Raw genomic sequence first — 12,562 nt, forward strand, 5'->3', positions numbered from 1 at the left:
CATCCACGTGTGTCGCGTTTTTTCCAATTTTTTCCATTGGATTTTTCTCTTTTTTTTTTTAAGAAGAGGATTAAGGGGATTAAGTGTTGTTAAGTCGAGCAGTGTATTGTGTAGTTTCATTTCTTTTTTTCAACTTCTTTTGAGATGTATATTTTGGAATGTTTTTTTTTTTTTTCGAATAATAGGAAGAGGATGAGATTAAATTGTCGTCAAGTTTGCTCAGTTAATTTTTTCAGGATTTTCAAATTTCTCTCGAGATATTTTATTTTTTGATCTTGATCTGTGTTGCGTACTTCTGTAGAAATTTTTTTCCTTTTGAAAGGATAGAGAGAAGATTAAGTGAGATGATAATTTGTATGATTCTTTGTTTTTTTTAATAAATTATAGAATGAATGGAACGATTAGAAGAATTTTCTCTCTCTTTCTCATGATAAAAATAATTCTCTTCGATTTCGCAAGATATTCTCATAGGTTCAAGATATAATCTTTGAAAATAATGGATAATTAATTATAAAAATAATGGATAATGTTAAAGAAAATATTCATTTATCAAAGGAAAATCAAAGATTTTAAGATTATTAAACACTTCCTGTATTATTGTGAAATAAGAATATTGGCAAGGATTGTTTTCAATTCCTTTTGTTGAAATATTTGAAGAAAAAAAGGTGTAGCAAAATTGAGGGAAAAATTATATTTGAAAAATTCATAGGTCAAAGAACTTTCAATCTCGCGTAAGCTTGACACCTTAAAAGACACATTGTATAAAATATGACGCAACGAACGTATCGAGAGGTTTCAAGAGTCGTTTTTAAGGTGAATGGAATCGATCCATTTCCATAGGGAAAGGGAATCAGAAAATGGAATCGAGCTCGTATTAGAATTCCTTTCACGTTTGAATTATATATTTTTATTCAACTATTAATAATAAGTTTAAAAAAAAGTCACTAGAATTAAGAAATAATAATTTATCAGATTGCATATAAATCAATTTCTTCAACGCCAATACAAATGATGTATGATTTAAATAGGAGGAAGGATAATGACGAAATATCGAATCAACTATCCCTCGATTCGATTTCATAATGGCGTTACATTAAAAAACAAAAATCAATTATGTAAATCGATCGAAGAAAAAGAAGATTGAAACGTAACGTTGATCCATAATAGTTTAAATCAAGCTCAGGTGCTGCTAACCTGACACTTTACTGACATCTTGCCATATTGGGTTTCTAATCAATCTTAGTACACCATAGAAAACTTAGATGACAAATATTTTACGAATAATTAATAATTTTTGAATTTTTTTTCTTTTATTAAATTTATTCTTGATAACTCGATATTGATCAAACATTGAATCAACTTCAAATCTTTCACAAAGGAAGAATTTTTTCACGTAATAATAAAAGTAACTTTGCAATTATTTAGAAATGAAATATAAATCTACTTTATCCTTTAAATTATTATTATTATTATTAGTAAAGAAAATATTAAATTAAATTAAAGAATTGGATATTTTGTTTATCTGCATGCCACTTGCATTCTTCAAGTATTTACATATATACTTTCCACAAATTCCACACATTCTTCTACTCTTCCAATCATTATCATTATCATCTCTCAACAACACTTCGACTTTCCTCCCTCTTCTATCAATTTTTCTACACTCCAAATCAAAATCATTGTCATCTCTGAATGAACACCTCGACTTCCATCCCTCTTCTATCAATTTTTCTACACTTCAAATTAAAATCATTATCATCTTTCAACAACACTTCGACTTTCATCTCTCGTTCATCAATCAATCCTTTAAAATTTCGAATAAGAAACTCAAATAACGATTCTCCTTCGTATCTCGAATAGATCCACTTTTCTCAGCTATAGGATATGATTTATCGATCATTGCACGGATCCTTTCTCAAACACGTGTGCTCTCTTCTTGATGATCCCCGAGAATTTATTCCTTTACGGTCGCAAAAAAAACGAGCGTAATTTCACTTTCTATCGAGCGTGTATCCACTTTCGATTTTAGATTTGGCCTCCAACCAGAAAAAAAACCGCTCTACCGTGACTCTTTAATCATCATCGTTGATCGTTCAGTAACCCAACGCTTCGATCTGGTACGTTGATCTCGTTCGCCGATTTCCGTTTCGCGATTTTTATGCACATATGTGTACGTATAGGTAGCCAACTTTTCACTAAAAAAAAATGTAAAAATTTTGATAGATTTTTACACGAAAAAAATTAAATTTTCCGTGATAAATTTCTGGATTCTGTGGAACGTTTGAAATTGAATTTGGTGTATGTGTAGATAAGAAAAAGTAGAAGTATAAAATTATGGTACAAGAAAGAGAATATACATTATAAAATAGAGGAAATGTAAAAAATATAATCTCAAAATTATTTTATTGCGAATAATTTACGAGTTTGAATTAAAAAGAATATTACGACTTAATGATACGACTTAATGAATAAGTAATTACTACAATAAAACGTTTAGTATAATAAAACAAACGTAAAATAGAAAGATTAATTTTGTTAGATATTTAACTGGTCGTTTAAGCAAAGGAAAGCAGGTCATTCAAATTGTTGAAACCGAGTGCAGCTAAAATAATTATAGGCTTTAGAGAAACACGCGAGCAGTGTGGTTTTCACTGGTTGGATCGAAATGCCACAGGACCCCTTTCGCAAGGTAAAAGGAAGTTTTGCTAATGAGGGAACTTTGGTAACTCGAACGAAAATTCCAATCTTTTAGAAACTTTGCGAAACTCGATAGGGAGAGAAACCTCGATAGTTTCTTCCTCTGTTCCCTTCCAGTTCTCCTTCCATTCCAATTACTATTATACTTACAAATATTTCAATATTTCTCTTTACGAACTTACAAACACGTTCTGACTCCGTATTAATATTAATTTTATGTGTTTTAAAAGAAAAAAAGTTCCTTCCCAAATTTTCAATCTTTCCCATTCATAAAAATGAACTTATGAATGTTCTAACCTCATATTAATATTAATTTTACGTGTTTCAAAAGAAAAAAAGTTCCTTCCCAAATTTTCAATCTTTTCCATTAGTAAAAATGAAATTACAATGTTCTAACCCTTTATTAATATTAATTTTACATGTTTTAAAAGAAAAAAAGTTCCTTTCCAAATTTTCAATCTTTTCCATTCATAAAAATGAACTTACGAATGTTCTGACTCCATATTAATATTAATTTTGTATTTTAAAAGAAAAAAAAAAGTTTCTCCAAATTTTCAATCTTTTCCATTCATAAAAACGAAATTACAAATACGTTTTGACGTATTAATATTAATTTTACATATTTTAAAAGAAAAAAATCTTTTCCATTCGTAAAAACTTACGAACTGACCCCATATTAATATTAATTTTACAAGAAGTATTTTAAAAGAAAAAAAAAAAATTCCTCCCTTTTCAATCTTTCCCGTTCATAAAAAACTTTTCTTGTTCCCAGCGCCTGGTGTAAGGCCGTGTCCACGAACGAACGACTTGATACAATACAACGTGTGCGTGCTCCAACAATTGAACGCCATAACCCCTTACCTGGCCAACGGTATCCCCTCCTTGAAGCTGCCCGCCCTGGACCCGCTTTTCCTACCCTCGTTGACGGTGGACAGAAACCTGGAGACGTTGAAGATCAAGGCGAACATGAGCCAGATCCGCGTTTATGGCGCAACGAATTTCGCGATCGACGATTTGAAGGCGAACCCGAACGATCTGTCGGTGAACATCAAGGTTCGACTGCCGCACGTGCACATGAACGGCAACTACGACGTTCAGGGAAGGCTGCTACTGCTTCCGTTGAACGGGGCTGGTAACTTCAGAGGGAATTTCAGTGAGTGAAATTTTTATCCTTATGTTATGTGGACAGAGAACGAAATCGTAGTGGTAAAAGAAAGAATATAAAGGGGTGCTTGATGTAAGGAAATAGATAAATAGAGAGTGTTTCTTCTAATTTGATCCTCTTTTCTTCCGGCACGAAGCTGACACGAAGGTGGACGTGCAGGCACAGGGCAAGGAAGTGACGGACGCGAAGGGGGTGCAAAAGATCGAGATCGACAAGTTGGTGACGAAAATTCGGGTTGAAAATGGAAACATCGAATTGAAAGCACCTCCCAATCATAGTGCAGCGGGTAAGTTCGATCGAATTTTTTTTCTTCTGATATTAATCTTAAAAATATTATGATAGTTCTTCTTCCAGTTTCGATTGATCTTTTCTTTCAAAAAAATTCAACAAACAATTTCACACGTTTGTGAAAAGGCTTTTGCTTTAATTATTTTGCCCAATCTTTTCTCGCTCTTCTCCCCATTGAATTTCTTCCTTTCCAGCCGAGGCCGCGGCAACATTCTTCAACTCGAATCCACGATTAGTCCTGGACATAGCCAGTCCTATTATCGAGGACACAGCGGCGACCGTGAGCAGAGCATTGGTCGCGAGAGCGTTGAGCGTTCTCACGAAACAAGAATTGCTTCCCTAGTCTGTTAGATTAAGATGCAAGAAGTTTAATTATGAGTTCGACACGTTTCGTTAAGGAGAGATAATAAATTAGTGCAATAATATCGTGATATTTCACACAGATGAAATATATTGTATATAATTGAATAGTGGATTAAAAATGATAAATGATTGCGAGGAATGAGAAATTTTTCGTGTTAAAAACAGTAAAGAATAATTAAACTTTGAAACTTCGTGTTGTATACAATTGCTCGATGTTGAAAATAAAAAAGAAAAGAAAAGAAATTGAATAGAAACGTGTTGAAAAAAAGAAAATCTTCTTTTTCGATTTTTCTCGTACTTATAAGTAATTAAATCGTTATGATAATGATAGTAGATCTATTTTTAATAGTTTTGATACATGGTATATATATTAAAATGCATCATAGTATGATTGATCATTACAATAGTATTATAATGATAAATTAAAAATGGATAGATAATTCTCGCTTTAATTATTTTTATTGTTGTGTAATCATATATTAATTTTTATAATAATTAACTTAGTATTCTTAAATTTTTCATATTTTTATATCTTATGGGAAAAATGTTTTTATTGTAAATTTTTTTCATTTAAAATTATTAAAAAGGAAAATTTGTGATTAATGATTGACAGTGATTAAATGATTGACAATAATTATTTATCTATTTTTTACACGAAAAAGTATGATTTTAAAAGCTAGAAAATAATCAACTATATTTGTAATTTTGTCATGATTATATTCCAATCAGGTTTAATAATAGTTTTAATTATAAATTGAATAAATGTTTCAATAAATCTTATTTCATTTTTATTATAATATTACATAGAAATGTACATTCTATTTTCATACTATATTCAAAACACCAAATAATTTTACAAACTTTATGTACAAAATATATTGTACATTTAATTCTCTCTCTCTCTTTATATATATATAAATATTATTCTTTTAATTATAAAATTAACAAATTGCTAAAATTGTCTTAACAAATTTTATACATATTATAATTTAAAATCTTCCCTTCGATTGTACAAAATTTAAGTATACGTATGATTATATGTTAATTATGAAAACCCGTTTGAAAAATTAATAGAAAATGCAACTGTACAAATTTTTACAAGACGAAGATAAGGATGAATGGAAGGAAGATTCAATCATCTGGAAACAGTTCTTTGTACGTGAAAGATTTTGTGATCTTGTTGGCCACGTTTGTGAAAAGATCCGCCAAGGATGTTTCCAATACTGGAGTGATCTCGTCCAAGAATAATGCATTGTTGTTGTTCAACAGATCATGGGTGGCTGCAGCTTAAAAAAAAAAAAAAAAAAAAAAAGAAAGAAAGAAATGAATGAAATTATACATTAACTATTAATCTTTCAATCAAATTTCACAATTCAATTGCGATTATCATTTTTATTTTAAACTATAATTTGAATTATAGTTTAAAATAAAATAGATACGAGATTTTCTAACTTATTTTCTAATTTATTGAGAATCTAACTTATTATTAAAAAAAAAAAAAAAGAAGATTATTCGAAAAATTATAATTAACTTACCAAGAACAGTGTCACCGCCGAACAAATTACTAAGATGCAAGTGTGCTTTGCCAATCCTGATCTTTACTTTCATTCTTTCAAAGTTGAGATAGATATCATTGTCTCTGTACACTTTGCGCGCCCGTAAAACGACGTCTGAATCATAGTCGGCTTAAAAAAAAAAAAAAAAACGGAGGTGAAAAATTAAATATTCATTAGGAGCAAAAAAAAAAATAGAAAACTCTAAAAACCGTTAAATCGGTTTAGAAAAAAAAGAAAAAAAGAAATTTATTTACTAAAGGTTCCAGTGATGTTTCCCTCCCCCGTCAGCTTGAGCAAAAGCACCCTCGCGTCGATCTGATACTTCCCTTGGAAATGGAGTTTCTCAAAGTTGACCTTGAAAGTGAAGACCACGTTCTCGACATCCGCTTTGAGATCTCGAACTTTGAATGTGGATGGACCGAACACCTGTAAAATAAAAATAATACAAGAAAATATCAGGAAATGTCACATTATCGTATCTCATTTATTGCTCCAGAAATCCAAATTTTTTTCCACGAAAAAACTTATCAATCAATCGTAACACGATCTTTTTTTTATTAATCCTTTATTAGTTCCCTTTTTTCCAATATTTAAGAAAAATTCTTTAGTCGATCCCATTATATATCGATTTTATTATTCTCTCGCGTTTCGAAATACTTGTGGGCAATATTGTGAGAGTAAATATATTTAGATATTTTTTCAAATTATAAAAAAGAGTAATGTCGATCAATGTGGAACGATCTCATTCCACAAATTTACCCGCAAATCCGTGAGATTGACGTCAAGTCTTGCTCCAACCGGTCCCCTGGACAGGCGAATTTGCTTGAGGTACAGGGGCTCGATGGGTGGCGCCTCGAATTCCGGTATTCCAGCCGATAATTTGTCGCGAAGCTGATCGATCGATCTCGTGATGCACTCGTTTATGTCCGGATCTCTCTTCTTGCACGGTTTTATGTACGACGCTGTGCCATTCAATTGTTTAATTGACTAATTATCCGTTTCTTTGGTTGGTTGGACAGATAAAAAGGAAATTGAAAGTGAAAAAGGGAGAATTCGAGAGATGGATTTGGAGCACAAGAAGGAAATTAAGGAAATCTAGGGAAATTAAAAAATTATAGAGGAGGAGGATGAGAAAAGAGATGAATAATAATATTTTGTTGAAGTTGATACTATTTTGAACGATGAATTTTTTTATTAATTTCTATGGTAAATTAGTAAAATTGCAAGTTAATGATTCGTTTTTTAATGGAAATTTTCTTGATTTTCGAAGCATGAAGATAATCACAAACGATATCGTAAAATGTAGAAAAATTCGAGAAATACAATTTTGATTAATAATATTGATATTATTCACGTATTTTTAATTAAAAAAGATAATAGATAGAATTTCAAGCACGTGATTCGGAATTTGATTATTTTTTAAAATATTTACATTATTTAATTTTTTCGAAATTCAAATTTTCACGAATTCCATTCAATCGATTTGTGAAAAAATAGTGCATCGGATTGGCGATCTTGCATCGAACGAGTTTAAGGTCGTGGCCCTCTCCTCTTTGAAAAGTGGCACGATACAATGTCGAAACCATGTTTAAAATGCACGCGACATACTTCTATTTTTCTCGAAGAATCGCTACTAAATCGAAATTTTGCAATCGATTCTCAAAAATCTTTTCACGAAGATCTCTGTCTGTGATAACAAACTCTCGAGATTAATTCATTTGACCGACGTCAAAATTAGCTTGTAATACGTAATCAATTCGAAATAAAAATAAATGGTTTAATGCTAAAAATGGAAGGAATTTTTAACAGATAAAGAATAGAATCTATTTTAAGATTATTCGTGAATAATTTTGTTAAAAAAAAAGATGGATAACATAATTTATAATCTGCTATAATTTTATTGCCACTTGCCATTCAAACGAATGAATATAGAAAATATATAATGATATAAAAATATCTTAATAATATATAATCAATATAGAGATCCTTCTATTTTTTAAAATAAAATTAATTATTAAAGATTAAAGACGATGATATTATAAAGAAATACTTACGTAAAACGGCGAAGATTACAGGAACTAGAAGTGCCATTAGGCTAGAAAAAAAAGAAAAAACGTAGAAAAACATCAGTTGATCGCATTATTAAGTATTTGTAGAAAGAAATATAATTTTTAACCTTGATCTATCTCAATTAACGACAAGGAACGATAAAACAACATTTTTTTTTAAATTTAATAACGTTTGTTTATATATTAATTATAAGAAAATTATTTTCCATTTTTTGAACATTGAAGGAAGAAAAATCTTAAGATATAAATATCATTATATAATATAAAAAAAAAAAAAATTTTTGTTTAAATATTATTAAAATTTGATCTTAATAATTTTAAATAATGAAGAATAATTACATGTTTGTGTTCTCGTATCAACGTTTAATAAGAAATTTTGCATTTAAATCGATCGATTATACGATAGATGCATATTTAAGTGGATGTTAATAAAATGTTAATAAAAAAAACTTATTAAAAACAAATCAAGGCTATACATATTATGTTATTAAAACATTCTTAATGTACAATTTGAAAAATTCTAATTATAACGATTAATTATAAATAATGTAATTATTAATTATTTATAAATCAAAATAGAATTAGAAGGAAATATTAAAAGGATTGTTAAGAATAAACAATTTCAATCAATTTAAAGATTCTATGTAGTACGATAATTTATTCAAATGGTAATCTATCAGAGTATTATTATCGATTTGAACGAATTAAAATTAAATTTAATGTAAATGAAATATAGCATTATTACATCATTATTGCATTTCTAAACCGCAAACATATTCGATCCGCGGCTTGTGAAACTTTATTTCTTCCGTGTTTTGTATCTTTGTAAATTGTGTATTTATATTACTTTTGTTTCTGCATAATATATCTCTGACCGGTGACGTTCGTTAATGGAATTGCGTAGATAATTGATACTTGAAATATTCAGAAAAGTGTAAAAACTATCATCAACTTATGTATAGAAAAATCTATCCTCTGTCAACACAAATCAAGATAGACAGTTGATTGATACTTGAAATATTTAGAAAAGTGTAAAAAAACATAGATTGTTTGAACAAAAGAGATTTCTAAAACAAACTATTTTGTACATATTTTCCAAAATTAAGATTTTGATTGTTTCACTTGATATCTGATGCTTCTCAGTCTAAAATTCAACTACCAATTTATACATACATATATATATATATAAAAAACCTATCCTCTAATTTATTTAAATTATCCTGTCAACGCAACAAGTCAAGATTAAGAAAAATAAACTTCTGAACTTCCACAATCTTTTATTTTCTTTAACACCTCATTTTTAATATTTAACTCAGAAATTGTACATACAGGATAGATAGATACATCATCGTTTCAAGAGGTCAATTCCAGAGAGTAAAAGTGATGCAAACTGTTTTATCGTATCATTATTGATCTAACTCATAATTTCCATTGCTCACAATTTAACATCGATACTTCTCTCTTCGATGTAAATACATTATCATTTCAACAAAATTCGATTCAGTTGTTCGCACAAACACCACATTTCCACCTTATTGCGTTGAACCACAAATAATATCATAATTGAAACGGATATACTTGCACTTGTACTAGGATGGACTCGAGAGGAGAAAGAGAAAATCGTTCGTACCAAAGTCGTGGAAGAAGAGCGTGCATCGCGGCAGATACTGGACGACTAACCGATCGAAAGACGGGGGGATGATATCTAAACCCACGATCCCCGAGCAACGGTGTGCAAAGATTGCCTTATCGCAATCAGACATGTTGATTACCTCGTGCCAGTTGTCGGTCATTGGTCCAGTCCATAGTGCCGATGTCGATGGCTGGAGAACGGTGGTACTTGGCGTCGAATCGCCTTTTGCCACGATCCATCCGTTTTTCCTTCGCCAATTTCGCCAATTTCGTTCGCTCGTTGCTCGAATTCTGTAAAGAGATGGAAAAGAGAGATAGAAAAGATAAAGAAATTTTAGAGGGAAGGAGTGGAAGTGGAGCAAGTTGAAGTTTTTGATTTAATTAGAGGAGGAGGAGGAGGAGGGGTGGATTGCGAAGATGGCGATGAAACGAGTTTTGGCGTGTTTTAATTTGGAGAATTTCGTTCGAGTGAATATTGAAAATGATTCTGAAGTATTTTTGGTTAAATATCGCATGCTTGAAAGTGAATGTATGAAATTTAAGTTATTTTAGCGATCGAAGGATCTTTGAGTATTAAATTGAAAAATTCAGAAATGAAGTTTAAATTTGAAGAAGCTTCAAATAAAAAAATTAAATATAAGAATTAAATTTAAAAATTGAATTTAAAATTGCTGACTAGAAGAAATAAAAGAAGAATAATTTACGTGACTGGCTGGAAAAAAAATTATTCGTGACAAATAATCTTGAAATTAAATGCTGAATGATAATGAATAATAATACGCCATTTATGAAAGAATATTATAAGAATGGAATTGATTGAATGGAAAAGAAGAAGAATAAAATCAAATTAAAATGTAAATAGATTTTTTTTAATACATAAACGTAATAAATTAGCAAATCATTCTTCAAGACGGCCTAGAAACATGTATTAAAGGAAAAAAAATATTTTATTTTATTTTCAAGAATCCTCGAAGAATTTCTTTATGTAATGACAAATATATGAGAATTATAACGTAAAGAATTTACAATTACACGCGTTAGTTGTAAAAATGAGAAATGTGCGCGCCAGTGAAATTACAAACCGTGTAAGTTCGTAAATAATCGTAAATCATAGTAAATGTTACGCCATTCACACAAATTCAGATTGCTTAATTGTATAATATTTTGTATAACGTTTTTTAACGAAGCAAATGTCTGTAACGAGTAATAACAAGTTTCATCAAGGGATGTAGCAAATTATTAGAGAATCGATCAAAGAAACAGCAAGGAGAAAGGAGGAAAATGCATGGAAAATTTACAAAGACAAATTGTACAAATTTTATGACACGTGTAAGAGATGGAAAATTCATAAAAATCAATTTTAATTTATTACTTTTATGTTCTTGAAAAAATTTATGGGAATTGCAAGTATAATAATATTAATAATTCTCAATCTCTAGTGCAATGAATTTAAAAAATGATTTCAAATAAAAAAAAATTCGAATTATTTAGAAATGAAGAATACGATTTTCAATTTTCCCGCCACAACTTCAAACGCCATTAATCGATATTTTTTTTCTCTATTTTTTACAAATTAAGAGATACTTTTAAACTTAACTTATATTTAATTATTTTGAGAAGGGTACAGATTTTGAGTACATTTTTTTTTAAGGAATATGCTTACATACAATAATGTAATATTGAGATAGTTTTAAAATTAAATTAAACAATTTATTATCTATGTCATTTTTTCCTATATTCCTCAACTGTATGAAATAAATTTAAAATCGCAGGAGACTACGTCAAAAGCCACGTTAATATTAATTCACCACAATTCCCATTTTTCCATGTGATGTCGTAAAATCAACTAGTGTCAGCAATATCGTTTTGCATTGCAAATCGAACGATTCTCAGTTGAATTGTTACGTGCTGTTAATTTTAACGTTACGTATGAATATTGATGCAATTTTACAGTCTACTTGAAGAAAGTGTTGGAAAGTCTTCGAAACTCGCCAATTTGATGGAAACGCGATGAAAATTTAAAAAAAAGAAGCAAAAAATTTCACAAAATTCTACTTTGACAAAAAGATCTAATCGTTTCTATGGATCTCTCAGAGATTTCCGCACAATTACCATTGTGCTGTACACTGGATCGAACGAAAATTCGATCGTGCATTTAAAGAATTATATTTTTTTACCTATATCAACAATTAATTTTAATTTTTATCTGAAATTAGTTTGAAAAATTTCCTTTCCTTTTAATCCTTTTTAATTATCTCTGTGAGAAACTCGATTCGATTCGAAGCGATTCCTAATCGAATTTTGTGGAGGAGAGCACGCATGCCAGTGCAATTATCCACATCGACGCCCGAATACTGATCTCGGTCTATTAACAAATAAGAAATTCCACAATGACCGCTCGTGATCGTTAAAACTGGCGGTAACCGGTGGATCGAAATAGTAATCACCGAGTAAAAAGTTAATTGCGAAACGAAACGATCCACGTTAGATCGGCGTTCTTCCGCCATCGAGCATTGGCGCTGCGATCCGTAGGTAGGGGATGAAAAGAAAAAAGAGGGAAAACGATCGGTCAAACTGATTTCCGCGATTTTTACTTCGAGACGGCGAAAGTAAAAGATCGAAATCCTTCGATCCGTGACAAAATATGCGAGCAAAGTTGAACATTCGATCTTGATTACTACGTTTCGAGTTGTAAGTATCTTGTAAGTATCTACTTCGTGATAAATTGCAACACGGCCAATGTGGATTTCATTCTTTTTCTTTCTTTCTTTCTTTTTTTTTTTTTTTTTAAT

General features: G+C 30.2%; 2 protein-coding genes and 1 long non-coding RNA gene across 4 annotated transcripts in view; 1 reads left to right on the top strand and 2 right to left on the bottom strand.

The window, feature by feature from the left end:
• LOC116186290 overlaps positions 1-1,591 on the bottom strand; it is a 23,257-nt gene extending 21,666 nt beyond the window's left edge. The window contains exons 1-2 of the long non-coding RNA XR_004151254.1: positions 1,579-1,591; positions 1,445-1,450 (exon numbers count right to left, since the gene is read on the bottom strand). This is a non-coding gene — a long non-coding RNA (uncharacterized LOC116186290). The remainder of the gene's footprint in view (positions 1-1,444; positions 1,451-1,578) is intronic.
• LOC102670949 (circadian clock-controlled protein-like) overlaps positions 1-4,701 on the top strand; it is a 5,337-nt gene extending 636 nt beyond the window's left edge. Inside the window, exons 2-4 of the mRNA XM_006620934.2 lie at positions 3,470-3,850; positions 3,999-4,148; positions 4,345-4,701. Coding sequence (XP_006620997.1) covers positions 3,470-3,850; positions 3,999-4,148; positions 4,345-4,493 — 680 coding nt within the window. The 3' untranslated portion in view covers positions 4,494-4,701. The remainder of the gene's footprint in view (positions 1-3,469; positions 3,851-3,998; positions 4,149-4,344) is intronic.
• Positions 4,702-5,471: 770 nt separating this feature from the next.
• LOC102670820 (protein takeout-like) lies at positions 5,472-9,881 on the bottom strand. 2 transcript variants are annotated; one of them, XM_006620933.2, is made up of 6 exons: positions 9,769-9,881; positions 8,124-8,164; positions 6,829-7,031; positions 6,324-6,495; positions 6,049-6,198; positions 5,472-5,799 (listed from the first exon to the last, which is right to left on the bottom strand). In XM_006620933.2, exons 1-6 carry the CDS (start codon positions 9,792-9,794, stop codon positions 5,645-5,647), a joined length of 747 nt encoding a protein of 248 aa, XP_006620996.1. In that variant the 5' UTR covers positions 9,795-9,881; the 3' UTR covers positions 5,472-5,644. The 2 variants fall into 2 exon arrangements, with proteins under 2 accessions (XP_006620996.1, XP_031368909.1); XM_031513049.1 differs by lacking the exon at positions 9,769-9,881 and adding an exon at positions 8,478-8,501.
• Positions 9,882-12,562: the final 2,681 nt, after the last annotated feature.

This window comes from Apis dorsata, unplaced genomic scaffold, assembly GCF_000469605.1.
Source record: "Apis dorsata unplaced genomic scaffold, Apis dorsata 1.3 scaffold_570, whole genome shotgun sequence".
NCBI classification, from domain to species: Eukaryota; Metazoa; Arthropoda; class Insecta; order Hymenoptera; family Apidae; genus Apis; species Apis dorsata.